General features: G+C 48.5%; 8 protein-coding genes across 8 annotated transcripts; 4 read left to right on the top strand and 4 right to left on the bottom strand.

Annotated features, from left to right (window-relative positions):
- Positions 1 to 1,786: 1,786 nt before the first annotated feature.
- On the top strand, positions 1,787 to 2,428 carry LOC141924422 (histone H4). The gene has a single exon (XM_074826886.1). The coding sequence runs from the start codon at positions 2,030 to 2,032 to the stop codon at positions 2,339 to 2,341; it is 312 nt and encodes a 103-aa protein (XP_074682987.1). The 5' UTR covers positions 1,787 to 2,029; the 3' UTR covers positions 2,342 to 2,428.
- Positions 2,429 to 3,339: 911 nt separating this feature from the next.
- On the bottom strand, positions 3,340 to 4,137 carry LOC141924421 (histone H2A type 2-C). The gene has a single exon (XM_074826885.1). The coding sequence runs from the start codon at positions 3,792 to 3,794 to the stop codon at positions 3,405 to 3,407; it is 390 nt and encodes a 129-aa protein (XP_074682986.1). The 5' UTR covers positions 3,795 to 4,137; the 3' UTR covers positions 3,340 to 3,404.
- Positions 4,138 to 4,662: 525 nt separating this feature from the next.
- On the bottom strand, positions 4,663 to 5,155 carry LOC141924420 (histone H3). Its single transcript, XM_074826884.1, has one exon. The coding sequence runs from the start codon at positions 5,142 to 5,144 to the stop codon at positions 4,734 to 4,736; it is 411 nt and encodes a 136-aa protein (XP_074682985.1). The 5' UTR covers positions 5,145 to 5,155; the 3' UTR covers positions 4,663 to 4,733.
- Positions 5,156 to 6,271: 1,116 nt separating this feature from the next.
- Positions 6,272 to 7,001, top strand: LOC141924417 (histone H2A type 2-C). Its single transcript, XM_074826882.1, has one exon. It carries the CDS (start codon positions 6,547 to 6,549, stop codon positions 6,934 to 6,936), a length of 390 nt encoding a protein of 129 aa, XP_074682983.1. The 5' UTR covers positions 6,272 to 6,546; the 3' UTR covers positions 6,937 to 7,001.
- Positions 7,002 to 7,912: 911 nt separating this feature from the next.
- On the bottom strand, positions 7,913 to 8,557 carry LOC141924418 (histone H4). Its single transcript, XM_074826883.1, has one exon. It carries the CDS (start codon positions 8,309 to 8,311, stop codon positions 8,000 to 8,002), a length of 312 nt encoding a protein of 103 aa, XP_074682984.1. The 5' UTR covers positions 8,312 to 8,557; the 3' UTR covers positions 7,913 to 7,999.
- Positions 8,558 to 15,994: 7,437 nt separating this feature from the next.
- On the top strand, positions 15,995 to 19,339 carry LOC141924452 (histone H1.01-like). Its single transcript, XM_074826927.1, has one exon. It carries the CDS (start codon positions 17,837 to 17,839, stop codon positions 18,494 to 18,496), a length of 660 nt encoding a protein of 219 aa, XP_074683028.1. The 5' UTR covers positions 15,995 to 17,836; the 3' UTR covers positions 18,497 to 19,339.
- On the bottom strand, positions 19,236 to 19,979 carry LOC141924454 (histone H2A-IV). Its single transcript, XM_074826931.1, has one exon. The coding sequence runs from the start codon at positions 19,864 to 19,866 to the stop codon at positions 19,477 to 19,479; it is 390 nt and encodes a 129-aa protein (XP_074683032.1). The 5' UTR covers positions 19,867 to 19,979; the 3' UTR covers positions 19,236 to 19,476.
- On the top strand, positions 19,843 to 25,505 carry LOC141924455 (histone H2B 1/2/3/4/6). Its single transcript, XM_074826932.1, has one exon. It carries the CDS (start codon positions 20,210 to 20,212, stop codon positions 20,588 to 20,590), a length of 381 nt encoding a protein of 126 aa, XP_074683033.1. The 5' UTR covers positions 19,843 to 20,209; the 3' UTR covers positions 20,591 to 25,505.
- The last annotated feature ends 25 nt before the right edge of the window (positions 25,506 to 25,530 follow it).

The raw sequence follows: 25,530 nt of genomic DNA, 5'->3' as shown, positions 1-25,530 counted from the left end.
ATTGATACCTGTTAGACTAATTTTTATTGTTGTGTAACAGCTGAAGCTATGAGGGCTGCTTTAGACCAATCTCTAGGTATTCCAAACTGAAAGGAATGTCTCTCTGTCTGCTTCAAAACCTACTAAACCAATGCTGTAGCTGTAACAATTAAAAAAAAAAAAATTCAAAAATCAAAGAGAAACTTCTAGGAACATATAAAGATTTTTTTTTTCCTTTCACTTTCTATTATGTTAACATTAAATGTCAATTGGGTGTTCTGCTAAAAAAGAGTGACTTCCATTAGTCCGTTAATTCTTAAAGCTCCTCTTGTCCTTTAATACCACGGTGATGAATCTTTTAACTGAACCCTTACATAACACAAAACAATGGTTTATCTATAACCTAATGGCTTCAAACTGACAGCAGAACAAGGCAAAACTGTCAAGAGAGCTTCCATCCAATTTCGGGCATTTGAAATTCATGAATAAACCCCAGAAATTGAGGGGACAGGGTATCACAGCAGCCTAAATCCTGCTGCTTTTTTCTTTTGTGAAGATTTTAACCCTAGCACATATAAGGAGATTATCATGTGAATTCTTCAGCGTGTACTGAAGTAGAGAGAGTGGGGGAAGATAATCAGGTGAGTCATAACTGAGTGCAAGTGTAATTCAGAAAAGTGTCAAACATGACGTATGCAAAACATTGCTTTCTAAGGCTCCACAAATTTGAAAGCATTTAGGGCCATATACAGGAACAAGGGCCAGGGCAGGCCTTTCAAAGTGATTGCTACTGTTTGCTGCAGTTGGGAGTCATTTTGAAATTCAGTTTAGAGCTGACATGCTCACATTTACATCTTCAATGCTGGTCCACACCGCTGAAATATAAAAAGGCCAACTTTACATTTGTAACATATAAATCAGAAATTCATCCCCATGTAAAAGTATTTTTGCTCTGATTTTCTAAAAACAACAACAAAACAAAGCCACAGACTGTGGTCTCTAGGCTGATGACCTATAAAGGCAAAAAGCTAAGAAGAAAATTGTAACAATTTAAATGTAGATAACCTAAAAGAACAAGGATAAGAATTAAGAAAAACGGTAAGAAGTGCTTCCGGAATTTTCACGGATCCTTAATACCATATTTGCTATTATTGGCCTATTGCTTTATAAATTATTAACAATTGACTAGAGATAAAGAATTCAAGGATTTCGTGTTATGAACAAAGGAAAACAAACCCAAACCATAAGATTATTTCCATTTTTGGAAATAATTAGTACTCGTAAGTGATAGTGTTATTTATTCACGAAAGTTAATATGCGAAAGATAAATATGTTGTGCTGCACGTATAGCAATACAGTCATATTCAAAGTATTCATGACAACGCTGTGAAAAAGAATAATAACCACTGAAGGTTCAAACTATGCTCCTAAAACTTATGTCATCTTGGGGAAAAAGGAATGAGAAAATGTCTGAAGAAAATGCAGTGATGCCCAGCAGATGGCAGGACAGAATAAGACTGGCGAAGTCAACGGGAAGTGGCTCCAAAACTTTTACGGCACCGCTCTCCGGGGAGGGCAGCGACAACCCGCTCGAAAGATCCGCGGAGGTCCCACGACCCCCGACTCCCGCGCACGGGCACGCTGGGATGAGACCACAGGGGCAACTCAGACGGGGCCCCGCCGCCCCCAGAGAGAGTCGGCCGCGGGGGCTCCGCTCAGCCCCTCGTAAATGTTCTGCGCGCCGCCGGCCCTCCCGGAAGGAAAGATGCCGGGAACCGGCGCTTCACGGGCACCGGGGCTGGGGGAAGGCGAGCGCGGCAGAGACAGACGCGGAGGCGGAGACTGGCGCGGCGAAGCCGGCGGGGGCCTCGGGGAGGTGCCCGAGAGCGGCGAAGGCCCCGCCTCGTCGCGCCCGCGGACGGGGAGGGACGCAGGCCCCGCCCCCGGCAGCCGTGCCCGCCCCTGCTCCCAATCAGGTCGGACCTCTCGCCATAAAGATCGCGGCGCGGCGAGCTGCCGCTCACAGCTTGGAGCAAGTAAAAGCGGCGGAATGTCTGGCAGAGGCAAGGGCGGGAAGGGGCTCGGCAAGGGCGGCGCCAAGCGCCACCGCAAGGTGTTGCGCGACAACATCCAGGGCATCACCAAGCCGGCCATCCGGCGTCTGGCCCGGCGCGGCGGCGTGAAGCGCATTTCGGGGCTCATCTACGAGGAGACGCGCGGCGTGCTGAAGGTTTTCCTGGAGAACGTGATTCGCGACGCCGTCACCTACACCGAGCACGCCAAGAGGAAGACAGTCACGGCTATGGACGTGGTCTACGCCCTCAAGCGCCAGGGACGCACCCTCTACGGCTTCGGCGGCTAAAGCGCATTGCTCCTGGACCCTCTCGAGAACCCAAAGGCTCTTTTAAGAGCCACCCACTTTTTCTCTCAAGAGAGCTGTGTCGTATTACTCGCTTTGTCTTGGGTCTTGCCCTGTCTTGGTCTCCCACGCTCCTCCTCTCATCCGCACCCAACCCCGTTTTCCTTGCCCAGTTGCAACCGAACTGGATGCTTAACAGTTCGGCTCCTACAACTGCATCATTTCCCCTTCCCAGCGCTTCTGCCTCTTCTCTCCTTCCCACCAGCCGCTTTCGGGAGAGCTGCCGGGGCGCCCTGCCCTGCGAAGCGAGCAGTGTGCCAGGGCCGTCCTCTTACCGAGGCGTTTGCCGATGCCGGGAAGTGCTAGGAACCGCCGGCACATGAAGACCGAGCCGAGCGGCTCTGTTTGAAAAAAATACAGGCCGAGGGAACGGTCACCCTGCCGACACAAAATAAGGCAGAGCGCGGCTCTGTCTTGCCAAGCTCTCTACTGCAGGGCGGCACGTCCTCCGTTTCCTCCTGCCAGCTCGTGCCCGAAGGGACAGAGTTGCAGGGTCTCCACCGGGTTCGCTTCAGCCAGCGGGGTGTGGAAGGGGCCTCATCGCTCTTGCGCGGGGTGGGGGCTGGAGGCCTCCGCGGCTGGGACCCGCCTCCGGCGGGTTCAGCGCCCTCGTTCTTTCGAAAAGCCCGCGCGGGCGGCGATTGGCTCCGGCCATTCCCGGTCTCCGCTCCCCGCCCGCGCGCACCAGCAGGGCCCCGGCCCCGGGCACTGCCCATCCGGGAGAGCAGCACGATCCTCCCGACAGCCGCGGCGGCGGTGCGGGGCCCACGAGGGAAACGCAGGCTTCCCGGCCGCGACCGAGCTCTCCGGCAGAGCCGCAGTGGCCAGAGGGAAGAGCCCCGGCCTTCCCCCCTAGCAAGCCAGCCAGCCTGCCCCGAGAAACGCGCACACCGTTCCCCTGCCGCCCGCTCAGCAGTGCTTCACGCTCCTTTTCGAGACTGTGGGTGGCTCTGAAAAGAGCCTTTGGGTTTCGCTTCTGTGCTTGGGACGCCTCCCCGGCGCCGGTTTACTTGCTCTTGGCTTTGTGGCTCTCGGTCTTCTTGGGCAGCAGCACAGCCTGGATGTTGGGCAGCACCCCGCCCTGCGCGATGGTCACCTTGCCCAGCAGCTTGTTGAGCTCCTCGTCGTTGCGGATGGCCAGCTGCAGGTGGCGGGGGATGATGCGCGTCTTCTTGTTGTCGCGGGCCGCGTTGCCCGCCAGCTCCAGGATCTCGGCCGTCAGGTACTCCAGCACGGCCGCCAGGTACACGGGGGCGCCGGCGCCCACCCGCTCCGCGTAGTTGCCCTTGCGCAGCAGCCGGTGCACGCGGCCCACGGGGAACTGCAGCCCGGCCCGTGACGAGCGCGACTTGGCCTTGGCCCGCGCCTTCCCGCCCTGCTTCCCGCGGCCGGACATTCTCGATCGCTCGCTCACTCGGTACCAAACTCCCGCTGCCACGGGAAAAAAAAAACAGGTGCCTTGCCCCCACCCCGAGACCCGCCCTTATATCCCTTCCCCTTGCGCGGCCGGCGGCTCCTGATAGGCCGACGCGCCTATCGGGGAACGCGCACCCAATGGCGGAGCGAATCTCGTTCTGACCAATAGCGAGGGGCGCAGCGCCGAAAGGGCTCCGCCTGCCCTCTCGAGACACCCAATGACGAGGCGGGAGGGGCGGGCCTCAGCAGACGCCTGCTCCCGGCGGGAATGCCCGGTCCCGCAGCCCGGGCACGCCGGGCCGCGCCGCGCCGCGCCGGCCCTTTTTCGCGTGTGTTTTATCTTCTTTCTTTAACTGTTGGAAAGCAGCCGGTCGGCAAAGCGCGGACCGGGAGGGCGGAGTTGAGGCGGTAGAGAGGGAGAGACAGGCAGCGCGGCTGTGTCAGTGAGCGGGGAAAGGCGCGGCACAGCTCCCCCCGTTATTTCACGCTGGGTCTTTGCCCCGCGGGAAGATTTCGCCCGTTTCCAGCACTAGGTCACCCCAAAGCTCTCCGACCTTCCAAAACTGTGCACGCTTCTTTGCATCGGAAGACCACCACGGCTGGCTCCCTTTTGCCTGTCGTACCCCTCCCCACCCCACCCCCCCCCCCCCTCGCCACTGCCCCCTGCAAATGCATAAGGGAACACAAGTTGAACACGGACTCTGCACATCCTGCCTAATTGTATCTAAAAACGCAGTTACACTTTCTGTATCAATCATGTATTGGAACTTTTCAATAGCAGAAATTTAGACTAAGTTTTGTATAAAAATAAAATTAGTAAAGGAAATATTACTAGTGTCACAGCTCGTTTTGTTGGTTATGGAGTGGCTCTTAAAAGAGCCTTTTTGTTGTTTAATAGTTGGTCATTTTCTAAAGTGGATTATGCACGCTCACCGCGGATGCGGCGGGCCAGCTGGATGTCCTTGGGCATGATGGTGACGCGCTTGGCGTGGATGGCACAGAGGTTGGTGTCCTCGAAGAGCCCCACCAGGTAGGCCTCGCTCGCCTCCTGCAGCGCCATCACGGCCGAGCTCTGGAAGCGCAGGTCGGTCTTGAAGTCCTGCGCGATCTCGCGCACCAGGCGCTGGAAGGGCAGCTTGCGGATCAGCAGCTCCGTCGACTTCTGGTAGCGCCGGATCTCGCGCAGCGCCACCGTGCCAGGCCGATAGCGGTGCGGCTTCTTCACGCCGCCCGTGGCCGGCGCGCTCTTGCGGGCCGCCTTGGTGGCCAGCTGCTTGCGGGGCGCCTTCCCGCCCGTCGACTTACGCGCCGTCTGCTTCGTGCGCGCCATCGCTCTTAGTCAAAGCACTACCCTCAGTAGCACTGACATCGTACCTCTACTCGAGGAGTTTATATAGCACAGGTCCCTTCTCTGATAGGCGGATTTGGACAGGCTGGGTCTCATTGGTGGATTCAAAGTTTAAAAATCCCGCCGTTGCCTAGTACCGCCTAGCCCTCAGTCTTTGTTCTTTCTGTGTACCGCCTATGAAAGAGATGCTTTTATAACTGATTTTTCATTTGCAGAAACCAGTCATATATTATTGATTTTAAACTTGCTTAAACAGCATGTAAATTACTAATTAAACTTCCTTTTTTGAAAAGTATTTTTTTTTGTCATTTCACTTTGAAATTTTCCTTATTTTTGTGTGGCCATTCCTGTGCAGTATTAAAAAGGAAAAAAAGTCTCTGGAAGATATAGTAATTTTTCTTTAAATACGTTGAAATGTTACAGAAACATACAGAATGTACAAGACAACAGAGGGAAAAAATAAGGCTGGAAAAATAAAATACTTTGGAAAGAATAATGAAAACCGGAATGATACAAAGCATTAATTTAAATAAAGAATGAAAAAAATCTTCCCTTTTTAGAGCGTATTAATACTACATGAGCACTTAAAGTGTATAAACGAAATGAGGACCTGAGAATGAATATAGGAATCAAAGGTTCTCATTTAGTTTTAGATGCAATCAGGCAGGATGTGCGGAGTCCGTGTTCAACTTGTGTTCCCTTATGCATTTGCAGGGGGCAGTGGCGAGGGGGGGGGGGGGGGTACGACAGGCAAAAGGGAGCCAGCCGTGGTGGTCTTCCGATGCAAAGAAGCGTGCACAGTTTTGGAAGGTCGGAGAGCTTTGGGGTGACCTAGTGCTGGAAACGGGCGAAATCTTCCCGCGGGGCAAAGACCCAGCGTGAAATAACGGGGGGAGCTGTGCCGCGCCTTTCCCCGCTCACTGACACAGCCGCGCTGCCTGTCTCTCCCTCTCTACCGCCTCAACTCCGCCCTCCCGGTCCGCGCTTTGCCGACCGGCTGCTTTCCAACAGTTAAAGAAAGAAGATAAAACACACGCGAAAAAGGGCCGGCGCGGCGCGGCGCGGCCCGGCGTGCCCGGGCTGCGGGACCGGGCATTCCCGCCGGGAGCAGGCGTCTGCTGAGGCCCGCCCCTCCCGCCTCGTCATTGGGTGTCTCGAGAGGGCAGGCGGAGCCCTTTCGGCGCTGCGCCCCTCGCTATTGGTCAGAACGAGATTCGCTCCGCCATTGGGTGCGCGTTCCCCGATAGGCGCGTCGGCCTATCAGGAGCCGCCGGCCGCGCAAGGGGAAGGGATATAAGGGCGGGTCTCGGGGTGGGGGCAAGGCACCTGTTTTTTTTTTCCCGTGGCAGCGGGAGTTTGGTACCGAGTGAGCGAGCGATCGAGAATGTCCGGCCGCGGGAAGCAGGGCGGGAAGGCGCGGGCCAAGGCCAAGTCGCGCTCGTCACGGGCCGGGCTGCAGTTCCCCGTGGGCCGCGTGCACCGGCTGCTGCGCAAGGGCAACTACGCGGAGCGGGTGGGCGCCGGCGCCCCCGTGTACCTGGCGGCCGTGCTGGAGTACCTGACGGCCGAGATCCTGGAGCTGGCGGGCAACGCGGCCCGCGACAACAAGAAGACGCGCATCATCCCCCGCCACCTGCAGCTGGCCATCCGCAACGACGAGGAGCTCAACAAGCTGCTGGGCAAGGTGACCATCGCGCAGGGCGGGGTGCTGCCCAACATCCAGGCTGTGCTGCTGCCCAAGAAGACCGAGAGCCACAAAGCCAAGAGCAAGTAAACCGGCGCCGGGGAGGCGTCCCAAGCACAGAAGCGAAACCCAAAGGCTCTTTTCAGAGCCACCCACAGTCTCGAAAAGGAGCGTGAAGCACTGCTGAGCGGGCGGCAGGGGAACGGTGTGCGCGTTTCTCGGGGCAGGCTGGCTGGCTTGCTAGGGGGGAAGGCCGGGGCTCTTCCCTCTGGCCACTGCGGCTCTGCCGGAGAGCTCGGTCGCGGCCGGGAAGCCTGCGTTTCCCTCGTGGGCCCCGCACCGCCGCCGCGGCTGTCGGGAGGATCGTGCTGCTCTCCCGGATGGGCAGTGCCCGGGGCCGGGGCCCTGCTGGTGCGCGCGGGCGGGGAGCGGAGACCGGGAATGGCCGGAGCCAATCGCCGCCCGCGCGGGCTTTTCGAAAGAACGAGGGCGCTGAACCCGCCGGAGGCGGGTCCCAGCCGCGGAGGCCTCCAGCCCCCACCCCGCGCAAGAGCGATGAGGCCCCTTCCACACCCCGCTGGCTGAAGCGAACCCGGTGGAGACCCTGCAACTCTGTCCCTTCGGGCACGAGCTGGCAGGAGGAAACGGAGGACGTGCCGCCCTGCAGTAGAGAGCTTGGCAAGACAGAGCCGCGCTCTGCCTTATTTTGTGTCGGCAGGGTGACCGTTCCCTCGGCCTGTATTTTTTTCAAACAGAGCCGCTCGGCTCGGTCTTCATGTGCCGGCGGTTCCTAGCACTTCCCGGCATCGGCAAACGCCTCGGTAAGAGGACGGCCCTGGCACACTGCTCGCTTCGCAGGGCAGGGCGCCCCGGCAGCTCTCCCGAAAGCGGCTGGTGGGAAGGAGAGAAGAGGCAGAAGCGCTGGGAAGGGGAAATGATGCAGTTGTAGGAGCCGAACTGTTAAGCATCCAGTTCGGTTGCAACTGGGCAAGGAAAACGGGGTTGGGTGCGGATGAGAGGAGGAGCGTGGGAGACCAAGACAGGGCAAGACCCAAGACAAAGCGAGTAATACGACACAGCTCTCTTGAGAGAAAAAGTGGGTGGCTCTTAAAAGAGCCTTTGGGTTCTCGAGAGGGTCCAGGAGCAATGCGCTTTAGCCGCCGAAGCCGTAGAGGGTGCGTCCCTGGCGCTTGAGGGCGTAGACCACGTCCATAGCCGTGACTGTCTTCCTCTTGGCGTGCTCGGTGTAGGTGACGGCGTCGCGAATCACGTTCTCCAGGAAAACCTTCAGCACGCCGCGCGTCTCCTCGTAGATGAGCCCCGAAATGCGCTTCACGCCGCCGCGCCGGGCCAGACGCCGGATGGCCGGCTTGGTGATGCCCTGGATGTTGTCGCGCAACACCTTGCGGTGGCGCTTGGCGCCGCCCTTGCCGAGCCCCTTCCCGCCCTTGCCTCTGCCAGACATTCCGCCGCTTTTACTTGCTCCAAGCTGTGAGCGGCAGCTCGCCGCGCCGCGATCTTTATGGCGAGAGGTCCGACCTGATTGGGAGCAGGGGCGGGCACGGCTGCCGGGGGCGGGGCCTGCGTCCCTCCCCGTCCGCGGGCGCGACGAGGCGGGGCCTTCGCCGCTCTCGGGCACCTCCCCGAGGCCCCCGCCGGCTTCGCCGCGCCAGTCTCCGCCTCCGCGTCTGTCTCTGCCGCGCTCGCCTTCCCCCAGCCCCGGTGCCCGTGAAGCGCCGGTTCCCGGCATCTTTCCTTCCGGGAGGGCCGGCGGCGCACAGATTTTTCTTCTCTGAGAGGCCGAGCGAACCACTGCTCAGGGAGCCTGCGGCCTTGAGGCTCCCGCGATCGTTTTTAAGGTCATGCTGAGCATGTTTCATTAGCTCTGAGGTCACATCTCAAGGACTCGGTGGTGATGCTGAGAACTGGCTGCTAAATGTAAGCACTGACAGGTCACCTTCGTGGCCTTATGCTAGTATTTGGCTTATATGCTGTGAAGCATCAGGAAAATCACATCCATGCCTTCACCTCAGATGACAAAGAAACATGCATGTTTTTCTAGAAGCCGACCCTCAGATGCCCGTCTCAGACTATACTGTCACTGGTGAGTCCACAAAGGGCTTTTTCAGCATAGAACTGGACAAGACCCTTTATTTTCTATCCTGTGTCTGCACTGTTTCTTCATATTGAGACATCCTGGTCACATTCAAAAAGTATTAGAATTCCATTTAGATCACTGCTACTAACTGGATGAAAATTAGTCGTGTATGTCAAATGCACAACAAAAATGGCTACGTTATCTATGTGCATGTGTACCTCCATGTTTTCAAAGGCCTAACATCATTCTGAATGAATAGATACTCTTTCTTTCATGTAATATGTTTTCATTTTACCAGTGTACATTGCCAGTGACAACATTTCTCTTTGCTATTTTGGTACAACCTCATGACTCTGAAAAATCAGTCATTGTGATTGTTAAATCCATAACTCATTTCTGCTGGCTATCCTTGTGATCCTCCTTTTGTAGCTCGGGGCCTACTGGGACTATGAGATTAGTGTAATTCCAGTATGGAGAATGAGCACGCAGAGACAGAGGAGAGCCCTTCAAAATGAAGGAGTCAGGGAGATCTTTGTGAACTCTGACAACCCTTTGTCTCACTGACATTGGCATTTGGTTCTGCTTCCGTCACAGTGACTCCAGGAGGGAAGGCCTGTGTGAGTGATGGGATCTAAAAATATAATGGTGACGTAATTCTTTCTCAGCATCTTTCAGCTCACATATTTTATGTAACAATGTCTCTGCCTGGCCCTGAAGACTCCTGATTTATTTTTCTCTGTTCTTTCAAATTACTTATCGTTATCTCCACTACAGATATATTCTCTTCACTTCTCTTCAGCTGCAGGAAAGGGGGTTCAGTTCACTCTCTTTGCTGGTTGCCACTTTGCCCCACTTCATCTACACTGTAGAAAGCATGTTTTCCAGTACCATTTTGTAACACACACACAGACAGACAATGCAGACACTTAACTGTATGTAAATGAGATTCTCCTCTATGAAAGGGATAGACTCCATGTAGTATATATGTCCATCACCCATTTTTCTATCTACCACTCCACTGTACCTAGTCCTCAACCTTTTATAAGTAGTCATACTTAAAGCCACATCCTAAAGCATGAAAAATGAGAGGTATTATGTCCAGAGAAAGCAATCAATAAATGCACAGAAGAAAAATCCATTCAGGGTTCTCCAATTCAAAGACATTCCCTCTGACTTGGTGAGTCTCTGGCGTATGAATTACTAGGACCTAAGAGATTATTTTGGTTAGATACCAGCTATTGTTTTTAGACTCTTTTTTTACTGGGCTCTCTCACAGATGGGATATTGGCCCAGGAGGAAGTTTCCTGTGAGTTATTCAATTCTTCCAGTGTTATGATCATAAGTCTCGGTCTGGAATGCAATTTTAAGGGCAGCACATTCATTTCTCCCCACTCTGGATCCATGCTGATATTCCTAACTGCAGGAACAAGTTCTACTACTATACCCTTTATTCTTCCTCTGACCAGACTTATGCTTTGTGTGTCCCTGATTCAACAGGGCTAGTGCCTCCTTCAACACTGAAGAGACCATAACCACGTGACCCTGCTACCCTAGGGAGAAGAAGATGACAAAAAACCCCCCAGAACTAAGACCATTCACCATGTTAGGAGAATAAGCACATATTGTAACATGAAAAAAAGAAAAACCTAAAACCAAACACTTTTCAAGTGTAAGAACCTTTCCTTTTCATTAGTGTCAAATGCAAACAAGCATTCCTCTCCTCATCCAGTGATGTAGCTGACAGCTGTAACCCTCGAAAGCCTTTCCATGTACTCAAGCATGTCAAGGCCTGTTTTCTTCTAAAGAATTAATAAAACAAGCACAGATTAAACCTCACCTTTGCCTCCACTTAGGTTTTTTTTCTTTTTTATTTTCAGGGAAGATGTTTATGTAAATGAACGTGCATTAACTATGGACAGTTAATATCAGAATTATGCAGATGTTTTATTGATCAGCAGGCTCTTTACTCAAAAACTTTGGGTAACTGGGGCTACTAAGTTTCTTTTCTTGTACGTGTCTCCTACTGCAGTTTGGGTAAACCTAAAAGCCCAGCTAGTTTCTCTTTACTTACCATCTCTGTATAGCTGGACACAGGCTGATCCATGCTCCTAGCTGCTCACTGCTGGCCTTGTGGGCTAGTCTTGTTAACCGTACAATTAGATGTAAGATGGTACAAACTACTAATCTCAAACAGCACACAAAAGTTAAACTTGTTATTCTACTCCTCATTTCATGCATGAATCAATCAAAACTTGATTGCATTTTCACTGTCCAAGACAGAAAAAAACTATGTCAGGAAGACCAAGATTTAGACTTGATAGAATTGTTACGGAAGCCAATCCTTCTTACTGGGACCAGATCATAGAAGACAAGCTGCAGGCAAAATAGGTGGAATATATTCTTCTTGAATGTGCCCACACTATACACATACTCTCATGAGCCTTTGAAGCCAGATTTCTGACTTCCTAACTGTCTGATAGCAGAGGTGCTGAGTGACTGGCCTCATTTGTATATTGTGGGGAAAGCTGGGCAGCAGCTGGCCCTTCCAGTGCCGCTGGCAGGCTGGATGACATCCTAACCAAGGACAGTGCTGCTCTGGCGCCAGCCCATGACTGCACAGCTACAAAGCATGTGCTGTAAAAAAACATAAGCTACAGCCCAGCACACTTACACAGTGAACAAGTCTTGAGAACCTTTTTGCTCCCTTCTATAGGAAGACAGCCAGCCTATATTGCTGGCGCCCAAGTGCTACCTTGTGATACTCCTGCTCTAGAAAGATGGCACAAACAACCTTATCCAGAGCCAGTATCTGCTTCACCCCCACACCACTGAGGAAAACCAGCAAGGCAGCATCACTTTATGAGAGCACTTTCACATGATGTGTGACACAGTGCTTTGTCTCTCAGTGATGGCAGAAGTCCAGCCTGCACTGTGTCTGGGTGCCACCATCATCATTTTACGTGTGTGGCAAAAAAATGGCTTGCCTGCCAACCCAAATGTACATCGAAGCCTGTCACATCAGCGCCTGGAGTGTCACCAGCCAGGGAGGTGGTGGATTGCAGACCAGCTGTGTATGCACTACATGCTCCAGAGCAATTTGTCCCTTCATAGGTACCAATAAGTGTTCTGGATGGAGTGGACGGGATGTGTATATTGGTCACATTGCTCCCTCCCTCTTACCAGCAGTCACAGGGAGCACTGGCACACAAATAGGAAAGGGTGGGAGACAGAAAGCACACAGAACTGCTGGGGTGTTTTGGGGAGGAAGAGTGAGTTGCTTACAGCATCACTGTGTGAGCTGCTCACTGGTCTGAGCAGCCAGGCTTCAGTGCTGGTGAAGAGGCTGCTCTGAAAGGACACTGTGGTGGCCCAGTTCCTTGGTGGAATTCACTAATAAATGTAGGTGAAATAGAAGCACTGTCAGTTCAGGAGGAGATGATTTCTTTGGCTGATGGAGCTTCTGCTGATGTTTCTTACCTTTCATGGACAATTTGTCTCAGGGCCTGAGCACCTCAATTGCTGGTTGATGCATACAGTCAAAGCATGCCAGGGTGGTCCAGAAGACAGTTTGTCAATTGCCTTAGGTTAGTTTTAGAAGACCAAAGTAATTTAAGACATAAATAATTCTGTTATTTGTTATCTGACTGACAGTGAGGACCTTTTCTTTGTCTCTGTGTGAGAAAAGTAAAAATGTGTTAACCTGGTAAACTCCCATAGAGTAGAGAGTGCATCTTTTTTCCTCATTAGCTGTTCTGGGAAGAGTCTTGGCCCCCTGCATTTTTGCTGTTTTTTTTCACTTTCCCAAGAAGGGCATCTTTCACAGTGCCTCCTACCTACAGACATATCCAGGGTTTGGACTATAGGTTTTCAATTCCCAGATAACATGCCATGTCAGTGATGAAGGGAGGCCACAAGAGGTGCCCCAACCCTTAACCAAGAGTACAGGGAGGAGCGTGCAACATTCCAGGAAGCTGAGTCTACAGGGACAGTCATCCGTTGCCCTACCCTATTTGTCCTGCCCACTACAGATGCTCAGCTATACACCAGATTTAAAAGGCCTCGTGTGGCCTCTGTACACTTAGGAGTCATAACAACAGCAACAGCAGCAACATTAGTATTATGTAGGCAGAGACTTGTTTGCTGAGCTGCAACGAGTTTGTAGTTTGGTAGGTACCACTTTAAAATTGTTTAGCTAAGGGTTAAAAGCTGCTAAACTGTGCTGGCTGGTTTGATCACATGAGTTATTACATTTGTAACTCAGATGAAGGATGAAGTCACTGAGGGCAAGTAAGGCATGGGTGTAACACTGTAATAGGAGTGTAATCATGGTTGCAGGGAGTATTTACACCTCCTTCCTTTGGAACGTGTATGAGGGAGTGCAGCACATAAAGGTCCTCACCTAAATCTCTCTGGAAATTGTCTCCTGAAGGAAGGAAAGGGGCTGTATTGCACAGGCTTATCAGCCATACTAAGAATCACAGAATCATAGATTCATAGAATGGTTTGGGTTAGAAGGGACCTTAAAGATTATCTAGTTCCAACCTCCCTGCCATGGGCAGGGACATCTTTCAGTAGATCAGGTTGCTCAAAGCCCTGTCCAACCTGGCCTTGAACACTTCCAGGGAGGGGGCAGCCACCACTTCTCTGGGCAACCTGTTCCAGTGTCTCATCACCCTCACAGTAAATAATTTCTTCGTTATATCTAACCTAAATCTACCCTCTTTCAGTTTAAAACCCTTAGCTCCCTGATAGAGAGTCCCTCCCCATCTTTCTTGTAGGCCCTCTAAGTACTGGAAGGCCGCTATAAGGTCTCCCTGGAGCCTTCACTTCTTCAGACTGAAGAACTCAAGCTATCTCAGTTTGTCCTCATAGGGAAGGTGCTCCAGCCCCCTGATCATCTTCGTGGCCCTCCTCTAGATCTGCTTGAGCAGGTCTATGTCCTTCTTATACTGAGGGCTCCAGATCTGAATGCAGTACTGCAGGTGGGGTCTCAAGAGAGTGGAGCAGAGGGGGGAGAATCACCTCCCCTGCTAGCCACACTTCTCTTGATGCAGTCCAGGATACAGTTGGCTTTCTGGACTGTGAGTGCACATCGCTGGCTCATATTCAGCTTTCCATACACTAATACCCCCAAGCCCTTCTCCACAGGGCTGCTCTCAATCGACTCATCACCCAGCCTGTACTTGTGCTTGGGATTGCCTCAACCCATGTGCAGGACCTTGCACTTGGCCTTGTTGAACTTCACAAAGTTTGCACTGTCCCACCTCTCAAGTCAGACCAGGTCCCTCTGGATGGCACATCCCTTCCCTCCAGCATGTTGACCGCGCCACACAGCTTGGTGTCGTCACCCAACTTACCGAGGGTGCACTCAGTCCCACTGTGTATGTTGCCAACAAAGATGTTAAACAGCATTGGTCCCTATACTGACCCCCAAGTAACACCACTTGTCACTGCTTTTCACTCGCACATCGGGTCATTGACCGCGACTCTTTGAGTGTAACCATCCATCCAATTCCTTATCTACCAAGTGGTCCATCCATCAAATCCATGTCTCTCTAAATTCCTCCAGCTGAGAATGACTGACCATGGGACTCACATACTGCAGGCAGAGCAGCCCATTAGTCCTATTTGTGTAGCTAGCTCTCATGATAATGCCGCCTAACAAAATTGCTTGAAGAAGAACAGCTACCATGCTACCTCTCATTATTAAAAACATATCTAAATATAACTCAGAGCTCATTTTCTTAGGAACAAGTGCTGGCAGGTCCTCAACTGGAGATGGGAACGTTTGATAGCTCTCAAGTGCAGTGCCAGCCCCTGGCCACAGTTCAAGTGCCTCTCTGTCTATGCCAAGAGGTCTTAATAGATAACTTCAAAAGTTGGACAGACCTGGGTATCTGAAGGGAAATGACTTGCAGGTTCAGCCTGCAGTCTTGTGCAGGTTTGTGATGTACTGTGGCCTGCTTGGGTGCCCATGAGGTGAGAAGGATTTAAGTCATTCAGATGTAGTAGACATTACAGTCTCTCCCCCTCCAATCTCATTGTGAAAGTCAAACTGCATGTCAAAGTCTATGTGGCACCCTCCTCCTGAAGTTTTTCTTAAATATCCTATACCTAAAATGAGATTATTTCCTTTTCTCATTTGCTCATCTTGAGGTGAAACTGCCATTCCTGCCTTTTATATAATCCTTCACCACATTTTTTCTTTGCCTGAGTGCATGTGTCTATTCCTTCTAAACTATCTGCTCTGACCGCAAACTCTTTTAAAATTGCCAAACGCACCTTAACTTTCAAAAATATTGTCCCTGCATGTATTTCTTTCATGTAGAGAAGAACACGTGTTCCAAGCAGCAGTTCTACATCACTAAAGTTCTTTTATGTCTTTGCTGAAACGCCGTTAAAAAAGAAGGATCAGTTTCTCTCTGTGTCATGAAATTTCTGCAGTTACTTCAGTTTATTTTAAGGTAATAGATTGTTACTGTTGGAGATCAGAAGCTGCTATACATATTATTAGCTGTCCCTGTTGGGAACAGGGAGAGGGTAGCAACTGCTGGGAGAAAAGCTAGGCAGACAACTGCAATGGTGACCAGTTTAGCCACCTCAATTTCAGCCACCAGTAAATGTGAATCAACACTTTGTGAAGCCACAACTAAGGGCTGGAGTATTTAAATCTCCTCCAGTGAAGATTATTGAAGTAAATGTGTATGAGTTTATAATAACAAGTGTAGGCAACATGAGTTTTCATTTTGTTGACATGTCACTCATGGTCTATGCTTTTTCTCTGTCTATGTGCTTTGAAGTGCCTTGGTACCTGCTAAATGTCATCTCCTCCCTGCATTGTTACTTTATTTCACTATGTAGTGAAGTCAATGGAAAGTCTCATTCATTGATTTACAAACACATATAGGATACAGGCTTAAAAAATATATATATTTATTTTACTTCAGTTTTGGTAATTTGTAATGGTATATCTTCAATATCCACATCCACTCCAATTTCATTCATTCCCATATCTTTATTTCATGTTACATAACTTTTACAAACAAAACATTGAAAAGTCCCAATTTCATTAGCCCTTCTCTCAACTATCTTCCTGTTGAACTATTACAGAGCTCAGGTGCACTTTTCCTGCAACCTTTTTTCTGATTTTTTTTTCTTCTTGGGTGCAGGTTGCAATTTTTCACTTAATTGCATTTATTTATAGTTTCATATTCCCTGAAACCCAATTTTAAAGCAAACTGAAATGTTTTTATGTTATATACGCATTTAATATTTACAAAACAGACACTGTAAATGAAACAATGAGGTGGAAATAGGATTACACTTACCCAAAAGTACCTATTCATACAATTTGAAATTTTGGCTGCTAACATGTACTTAAATACTGTATTCACATCATCTGTTATACCTGGTAATATCAAAGGAAATCAGAGGGCAGGGCTGAAGTGTAGTCTTTCTGATTCTTAAATAACTACTAAAGGCAATGGATAATATACTTGTTTATAATCAGGTACAGATTAATGAAAGATTATTCCGGAGCTGTGTTCTGTTCAGCATATTACATCATCTTCCACCAGATATTAATATTGATTGAATTCTTCCTGGTTCTTTAGGAATGACCTATGGCCTACCTCTCCCCTTGTTAAAACTCAGGGTATCACAAAGTATCCTAGTTTTTGTCCTGAAAGCATTTCCTTACTTCAGTGATAGCTGTAAAATGTATAAGGAAGAATTAGGTGGGTTTTACTTAGAGTGGGAAGTGGATTCAGAATTGTCTTTAGATAAATCTTTGTGTAGACATATTGTGTGAGATGTATTAAAAAACCCCCACAGTATTATGATATTAAATTCCACTACTATTAGAGAAAATACATAACAAGATAATATCCTCTGGGCTGAAAGAGCATAACTACTAGACTGCTATGCTAGTCCTTGCACATCTTAAATTACTAGAGACAAAGATAATTTCAGTAAATATCACCAGAAGTTTAGGAGGTTGCTTTCTTTTACAAAGCTGCAGTTTTGTAACATCAGATATAAAATAACTGTTTACTTGAAATTGAAATGCAATATGAAAAGTAAATAGCTTCATTTACTTAATAATTGGTATAGGAATTCATTGGAAAACAAACAAAAGAAAGAAAACACCCAACACAAGGTAGCAGGCTAAGTTTGCCTCCCTTCTACTGCAATTCCGGGAAGACAAAATAAAACAACTGTATGTTCATAAATCTCCAGATATTGACAAATTGCTTATGGCTCTATAAAAAGTGCAAAAGGAGGTTGTACGAGACACTATTTCACTAGACTTTAGCGTTTTAGGAGGTAAAACACATGGTCAAAGGAACCGGTTCTTAATCCATATTCAGAGCTGAAAGGGGAGTTTGTGTTACTTCCTCCTCTTCAAAATCAGTTTAAACTGTCAAAATAGCTTTAAATCGGCAGATTTCAACTTTAACACCAAGAAAACCCTCTAAAGAATCAGACTGAGCTGTTGCTGTAACATTTATGTCAAAAGGAAATTTTTAATTTGCAAGGAAAAACAAAAGTTTCTCTCTTCAGAGGTCTCTTCAGCAGCAGCACACGGGATTTATCGCTTCTCCTTTAACTCAGCCTGCGTGTTTACGGCTGGAAACTCTCCCGAACGCAAGTACCTGCTCTTCTCCTCCCTCCCCGGGGAAATGGGGCGATTTGGTGGCAGAAATTCCGAGGAAAATACACTTTTGTTGCTCCAAAGAAACACAAATCGAGCACACCGAAGGGCTCCCCGGCCGTGCAACGGGGCGGGCTCTGCAACGCACCAATCACCGCGCGGCTCCTCTCTAAAAATACGAGCATCTGACCCGCGCCAGCCCAATTGTGTTCGGCTGCTCCGCAGAGGACGTCGCCGCGATGTCCGAGACCGCTCCCGCCGCCGCCCCCGATGCGCCCGCGCCCGGTGCCAAGGCCGCCGCCAAGAAACCGAAGAAGGCGGCGGGTGGCTCCAAAGCCCGCAAGCCGGCGGGGCCCAGCGTCACCGAGCTGATCACCAAGGCTGTGTCCGCCTCTAAGGAGCGCAAGGGACTCTCCCTCGCCGCGCTCAAGAAGGCGCTGGCCGCCGGCGGCTACGATGTGGAGAAGAACAACAGCCGTATCAAGCTGGGGCTTAAGAGTCTCGTCAGCAAAGGCACCCTGGTGCAGACCAAGGGCACCGGCGCTTCTGGGTCCTTCCGCCTCAACAAGAAGCCTGGGGAGGTGAAGGAAAAAGCTCCTAAGAAGCGGGCGGCCGCAGCCAAGCCCAAGAAGCCGGCGGCCAAGAAGCCCGCCAGCGCCGCCAAAAAGCCCAAGAAAGCGGCAGCGGTGAAGAAGAGCCCCAAGAAAGCGAAGAAGCCAGCGGCCGCCGCGGCCAAAAAAGCGGCCAAGAGCCCCAAGAAAGCGGCCAAGGCAGGCCGCCCCAAGAAGGCAGCGAAGAGCCCGGCCAAGGCGAAGGCGGTGAAGCCCAAGGCAGCCAAGCCGAAGGCAGCCAAGCCCAAAGCAGCCAAGGCGAAGAAGGCGGCGCCCAAAAAGAAGTAAACTTTATCAGAAGAGTCTTGCTCTATCTATTTTGTTATCCAACGGCTCTTTTAAGAGCCACCCACACTTTCCGGAAAGGAGCTGAGGCACCGAGATCATCTGTAACCTGCAGCAAGGATCCAGTAATTCGTAAGTCGTCAGAAGTCAATTGTGGCTTTTTTCCCCTACGATTACCGAAACAAACGCTAATGAGCACGGTGTAACGCGGCGGCTTTAGGGAAGTGTAGACTTTTACATCTTTTTTTGCCGAGTAATTGGTTTGACTGCCAGAAAGCAATGTTTTATAATGGTTTCATAAAAATCGGATGTATGTTTTTTTAAGGATATATTTTATAACAAAAGTAATGCAATTGCCAGGCACGCTACTACTGAGCCATGTCTAATCTATTATTTCTCTTAAGGTGTCTCTTCAAAAGGTTTTCTGTATTTGGGGGAGGAGGGGAAGATTTCCTTAATGACCCGAAAATAGCCCTGAGCTCTCCCATTTCTTTTGTTCCCGATGAGAAAGAGCTTTAACTATTGAAAAAGCCCGCCCTGACGAAGGATTGGCCAGCGGAGAGTACGCCCCGCTGCCCCTTCCCCCCCCTTCCCCGAAAACGATTAGGCCTATCTCTGGTGCTGTTTCAGCCACTGTAGAAGAGAAACGCCGAAGAGGGGGGAGGGACAGGAGCTCTCGCCTAAATAGTGTTCCCGTCTTCTCTGGCATAAGAACTAAACAAAAAATAATCCACACCAGGAATAACTTGCTTTGGGAGGACATTTTGTGTTAACGAAAACATGAAAGCGTTGCTACTATCACAAAGCCAAAAATACGGTTAATAAACATACAGAAAAAAAAAAAAACGAGTTGAGTAATTCATGCAAAGCAGCACTAATACAGCACGGATAAGTGAGCTCTCTTATGATTTTGTGGGTGGCTCTGAAAAGAGCCTTTGGATTATTTTCTCCGGAAGAGACAACGGATCGCCTCCTCCTTGGGTTCACTTGGCTTTAGCCTTGTGGCTGTCGGTCTTCTTGGGCAGCAGCACAGCCTGGATGTTGGGCAGCACCCCGCCCTGCGCGATGGTCACCTTGCCCAGCAGCTTGTTGAGCTCCTCGTCGTTGCGGATGGCCAGCTGCAGGTGGCGGGGGATGATGCGCGTCTTCTTGTTGTCGCGGGCCGCGTTGCCCGCCAGCTCCAGGATCTCGGCCGTCAGGTACTCCAGCACGGCCGCCAGGTACACGGGGGCGCCGGCGCCCACCCGCTCCGCGTAGTTACCTTTGCGCAGCAGCCGGTGCACGCGGCCCACGGGGAACTGCAGCCCGGCCCGTGACGAGCGCGACTTGGCCTTAGCCCGCGCCTTCCCGCCCTGCTTCCCGCGGCCGGACATCCTCGATCGCTCCTAACAACTGCCAACAGCAAAACAGAGCAACCCACCGGCGCTCCTCAGCTATAGCCTCGCTTCCCCACCTCGCGTCTTTGCTGATAGGCTGAGAAGTAGGTCTCCTCTGGGCAGCCAATGAGAAGATGAATCGAGTTCTGACCAATAAAAAACGGCTATAGGGGAGCTAGGATACGTGGTTGTGTTCTGACCAATGAGAGTACACAGACTGAATGCTGTTCATTTGCATAAAGGAACTATAAATACGTGGCACGCGGCTACTTACGCGTAATTTTCCGTTCCTGTTGTATTTGTGGTAGTTTGGTTCTGAGAGAGCCGCGCCATTGCTGCAATGCCCGAGCCGGCTAAGTCCGCCCCCGCGCCCAAGAAGGGCTCCAAGAAGGCGGTGACCAAGACGCAGAAGAAAGGCGACAAAAAGCGCAAGAAGAGCCGCAAGGAGAGCTACTCGATCTACGTGTACAAGGTGCTGAAGCAGGTGCACCCCGACACGGGCATCTCGTCCAAGGCCATGGGCATCATGAACTCCTTCGTCAACGACATCTTCGAGCGCATCGCCGGCGAGGCCTCGCGCCTGGCGCACTACAACAAGCGCTCCACCATCACCTCGCGGGAGATCCAGACGGCCGTGCGGCTCCTGCTGCCCGGCGAGCTGGCCAAGCACGCCGTCTCCGAGGGCACCAAGGCCGTCACCAAGTACACCAGCTCCAAGTGAGCCGCCTCGGCCAGACCACCTCGACCCAAAGGCTCTTTTCAGAGCCACCCCCCTTTTCAACAAAAGAGCTGTGCACTCCATATGCAAAAAAACCTCCCAACTTTCATTCCTACTTAAGATTAATTTTGGTATTATGCAATTTTCTGTATCGGGGAACATTAAATTGCTATAGCAAATTTTAACTATGTTGTATTTTTCTAGGTGATATTGTTTCCTTAATTTACAGTAATGTTCCAATTTTTTTTTAAGATTGTGGTATGTATGTTGTGCAGTCCATCACTTAATTCTAAGTGTGTTCATGTCATATGTGTTGTACCTGAAGGAGAGAAGGCTTCTGCAGTTTTCTAGTCGGGAAGAACTCAAAATTATTACTAACGGAAACCTAGCCATGAACGTCGCTGTAGCCGCTATTACAACATCTACCACTTGATGGTGCTCAGTCTTCTTGCTTTTGGTTGGTTGTTTTGGGGTTTGGGGTTTTTTGGTTTTTTTTTTTTTTTTTTTTTTTTTCCAGCAGAAGAGATGTCTACAGTACTGTAGAAGACGTTAGTAACAAAGGACATTTATTCTTAGTTAGCTGTTACCAGTAGCCCGGTGATTAATACAACACAGAAGTCCTTTCTGGAAGTTATTTGTCTCCAGCAGTTTTCTTAAGATTTCTAGTGTGCATGTGATTTTTACAGTAACACGCATAGCTTCTCCTTACAACCTTTTTAGGTAGAGAATGTTCCCCTTGTAGCTAAAAACACCAAATGAAGAGGAATATTTCACACCTACCCAACCTTTCCTGTATTCATAGGTCATTAATTGTATTAAAAGTAAGAGACTAGCCACTGTGGGCTGATGTCAGAAACTATCAGAGTTTGTTGTATACCCACTAATCAGCCCTAAAGTCTTCAGCCTCAACTCACAGGCTTTCTGAATCACTCCATCACATTCTTGGGTAATTAGATGCTGCTGTAGATGCAGACCAAAGCCATTAACCCTTTCTCTCAAAATGGGTCTGAATAAGCCTGAATTCCAAGCAGATGCTGTGGATCGCTGAACCCACTTAATTCATACAGGGACCATAGAATCCCAAAAGTCAACCTTTCTAGTACTGACTGCATGTTGTTTGGTGGTACAGAGACAGGAACCTGGTGTCTCTTAAATCTGCCACCAAATTATCAAAGTTAATTTTAGTTTAAAGGCAGATGGGAACCTCTCAGATTGGATTTCAGATATCCAGAGCGAAGCGGCATCCTCCATGCTCTGTTCCTCGGCAGCTTCAAATGGTGTTGAGAGATCTGCTCTGCAAGTGCCTTAGTGCAAACTCTGAAACATAGTTTGCATATTCTAGGCCTCTGTATATGTCCAGTATCTAAAAAGATGACTAAACCATGGTGTATTCTAGAGTTTTGTGGGAGGGGATGTATGGGTCACGAGAAGGGGACCCTAGAAAACACCATGTACTAAAAATGCTCATATTTTCACAGTGATGATGATCATCATAAGAATTTGTCAATGCCTGTTATTCTCTATAATCAGTCATATAAAAGTCAAATTCAGTTATGTTGTCCTAAAAAAAAAAAATCCTCAGTTCAAACTGAGCTATCCTCTAGTTCAAACTAGAGCTATCACAGGGCAGCCCTGTTGCTTGTGCTAAAGTAGGAGCTTGGTGGTACCCTTTGGCCTCCCAGTGCAGGTATCCATAAGCATTCTTTTTGCCTTTCCTGCCTTTGTATGCTCCATGCTGCACACTTCATTAACATAGCTTTCACAGAAATTTAAGGGGTTTTTGGTTTTTTTCAGAAAGGCTCTTTCAGTATGTGAAATTATTTCTAGGCTCTTGAAACTCTTGACTCTACAGAAAAGAAAATGTTGCTTATGATTGCTTCTTCCAATCTCTGTATGAATGACAAGGCAATATTAGGGGGCTATAATGTGAAGACAGCATTTCTATCTGCACACACACATCATCAGATCTGATTATAACACATGCATTATTTTTCTACCAGTGTTGAGACCAAAGTGTCTGAAATGACAAAAAACAATGACCACGATAAGTTTTGTGTCCTTGTTCTTTTCACCAAAGGTAAAAGTAGGAGGATTTAGGTTCAGCAAGCACAGTAAACATATCAATTTCATCCCACAGGAGGATGAACATTCAAAATTAATAAAGAACTAGTGGGAATATAAAATTATATGACAGCATATTCTTCCATCTTTCATGTTCTTTAATGTTCTTTCCTATTCAGCTCAAAGCAGTGTTCTTTGTATTCTTAAATCCACTTTACCTAGATGACTTCACTCAGCAACAGTCAGATGGCACAGTGTTCAAGTACATTATCCTGGTGTATCAGGAATTGTGCCACCACTACCTAGACCATGGCAGGACTTATGCAGATACCACCTCAATAGGTCTCAGCCCTAGGTTCCCGCTCGAAGAAGACAAGTCTCCAATCTGCTGAATAAATGAGTAGTTTATTTATCCGACATGCAGAGCAGTTCGAGCTGGGTGCCTCCAAAGAGGGATCCCTACTGCAGATCATGCTCCCCAATTACACCCATACCACCTGTTACCCACTCCCTGAGTCCAATCCCTTAATTCTAGTTAGTGATCTCTTGATTTCTTACTGGGTTTCTTGGTCACTAGGCTGGTTGCCTTCTGAAGTTACTTCATTCTGTGAGAATTGTTTCCTTGGTCCTGATCTTCATTCTGCTTGCATCTGACAGTTTCAGATAGTTCTGTCTGCAGCATTATTTTTATCAAAAAGTTTACCTTTGGTCAGCTCTTCCGGCCTAAGGCTTCAACTACTTTAGCTTCTAGTACCAAACAGGGCTATTAATCCTAACAATTCTCAATACTGGGAAGTGCTAGAATACAGAATCTTTAAACAGGCCCTTCGTGCTGTATTTTTATCTACCCTCCATGCCTATCTTCAAAATACCTCTTTATTCACAGCAACTGAAATATAGGGTATATCTATTTTTGGTTATACAAATACTTTTGTAAAAATATTTTTTTTTATATCAGTAACCTTCTGTATATCATCTTATCAGAGTTACATTACAGTTGAGTGAATAAGCAGCCATCAAGAATACTGAAGAACAATCCAACAGCTACAAAAAGTTCCCTTATCTTATTTTTAATAGAATAATACAGTTAATAGCATCTTGGAAAGACATACCTTCTCTAGATCAGCATAACTACAATAAAATTTATATTTATTAATCATCATTTTTAAAAAAATATGTGTTTTTATTTCTGCAAAAGTTAAATATACCAGCTGGGTAAACAAATAACTGTATTCTCTAGTTAACTGACTGCACTGTGCATTAGAAACAATAAATGGATGACGTGCACCTGATCTAAAACCTGAACAAATCACACACGGGCTGTAGTAATTTTGTACTACCTCCTGATCTTTTTTTTTTTTAATCAAGTAAATCAATATCTGCTCACCTAGATATGAAATCAAATTGTTTTTTCCTAATGGCCAGAGGTTATAATTACTCAAGACATAGGGCAAATTATTGCTATGTTAGTTTCCCAGAGATTTTCTTTTCCAGTTTTAATAGAAAAGAATATATTTCAAAATAATTAACATTGAGGGAGAAAGTATTAACTGTAGCTATGAAAAAGATTTGGCCTTATATTCACCTTGATGTAAAGTTTTTGGCCAGTAATGAAAATGTTCCTGGTTCAGACTGTAAAGGAAAAAATTGAGTTCTTGGTCTCCAAAAACCTGGTCTTGAGGTTGTGTCATATCAGAGCACAGCACAGCTCAAGACATGACACAAATCTCACTGGAGAAGAGGGCTGGAAGTAGAGGGAAATGCAGCTGGGAACACCCTTTCTCCCTTCCCAGCTCACATACCTGCAAGGAAGAAGCATTGAAATGAGCCAGGCTGGCTCTTTCCTCAGGGACTGGGGTCACAGAGCCAGAGACCTGTGTAGGTGGAAAGGATTTTTTAGATTTTGTGTTGGGTTTCTTTGGTGGCTGCAGAGAACTAAATTATTTGACAGCCCAACCTGATGGAGAGGTTGTTCCAAAAGCATTCCTTGTCAAAAATTATATTAAGTGCTAATCACAAAGGTTCTTCCACTCATTTTTTAACACAGAAAAGCTCAGGAAGCAATTCTGGACATACTTGCATTTTAAAACTAGAAAATAAGTAGTTTGTGTGTGAAGGAAGTATGAGGACAGCTTGGAACTTGCATCACCAGTAAAATCCACAACTTCTTTGTACTTGCAGTTCTACTTGCATTGCATGTAGTTTTTGTACTTGAAAGGGTCATGGGAAAATGAAATAAATAATTCCCAAATTAAGAAGAGGACACACACGGAGAGTTACAGCTGAAACTTGGACTTCAGACAGAATAAAGGATCTTGCACTACCTTTGTGCCACACCAGAGCTATGAAGAAATGCATACATCTCTTCTGTCCGTCCTCTTTTCCTTTTGTAGCAAGTAGCAGCCACTGCAACGTGAAACATTCTGAGCACTTCACATGATAAAGTTTTTTTTGCCTTGTGTGCTTGGGACACAAGGAAGCAAGGTTAGCTTCTTTAATCATCCCGCTTACAAAAGAGGACAAGAATTACCATAGAAATGACAGTCCCAACCTTTCTACACATCGAGATACGTCTTTAAACAGGGCTGCCTCCTCCCGTCCTCCAAGCACCAGCAGACCGGGCTTAGCTCATCACAGGCAAACCCGGGTGTCCGGGCTCAGCTGAGCTGGCTGAGGAAGCCCAGACAATTTAACTGAATCGGTTACACTCCCTACATGCAGGAGTTTTTAAATGCTGCCTTTTGAAATCGCTGGCACAATTCCCATGGAAGAAGTAAAATGGTCACATGGGTGTAAGGCATATTTAACTCCTGGAGTTTTAGCCTTAACTGATAATTAAATGTCACGCAAAACCTCATGGGATGTGTATGTGTTGTGTTTCG

Source organism: Strix aluco, chromosome 5 (assembly GCF_031877795.1).
Source record: "Strix aluco isolate bStrAlu1 chromosome 5, bStrAlu1.hap1, whole genome shotgun sequence".
NCBI classification, from domain to species: Eukaryota; Metazoa; Chordata; class Aves; order Strigiformes; family Strigidae; genus Strix; species Strix aluco.
Note: the sequence above shows the minus strand (reverse complement) of the source record. Positions and strands in the feature narration are given on the sequence as shown.

What these genes read in the sequence shown, in the direction of transcription:
- LOC141924454 (XM_074826931.1), bottom strand. Translation starts at nt 19,866, where the DNA reads ATGTCCGGCCGCGGGAAGCAGGGCGGGAAGGCGCGGGCTAAGGCCAAG.
- LOC141924418 (XM_074826883.1), bottom strand. Translation starts at nt 8,311, where the DNA reads ATGTCTGGCAGAGGCAAGGGCGGGAAGGGGCTCGGCAAGGGCGGCGCC.
- LOC141924417 (XM_074826882.1), top strand. Translation starts at nt 6,547, where the DNA reads ATGTCCGGCCGCGGGAAGCAGGGCGGGAAGGCGCGGGCCAAGGCCAAG.
- LOC141924455 (XM_074826932.1), top strand. Translation starts at nt 20,210, where the DNA reads ATGCCCGAGCCGGCTAAGTCCGCCCCCGCGCCCAAGAAGGGCTCCAAG.
- LOC141924422 (XM_074826886.1), top strand. Translation starts at nt 2,030, where the DNA reads ATGTCTGGCAGAGGCAAGGGCGGGAAGGGGCTCGGCAAGGGCGGCGCC.
- LOC141924421 (XM_074826885.1), bottom strand. Translation starts at nt 3,794, where the DNA reads ATGTCCGGCCGCGGGAAGCAGGGCGGGAAGGCGCGGGCCAAGGCCAAG.
- LOC141924420 (XM_074826884.1), bottom strand. Translation starts at nt 5,144, where the DNA reads ATGGCGCGCACGAAGCAGACGGCGCGTAAGTCGACGGGCGGGAAGGCG.
- LOC141924452 (XM_074826927.1), top strand. Translation starts at nt 17,837, where the DNA reads ATGTCCGAGACCGCTCCCGCCGCCGCCCCCGATGCGCCCGCGCCCGGT.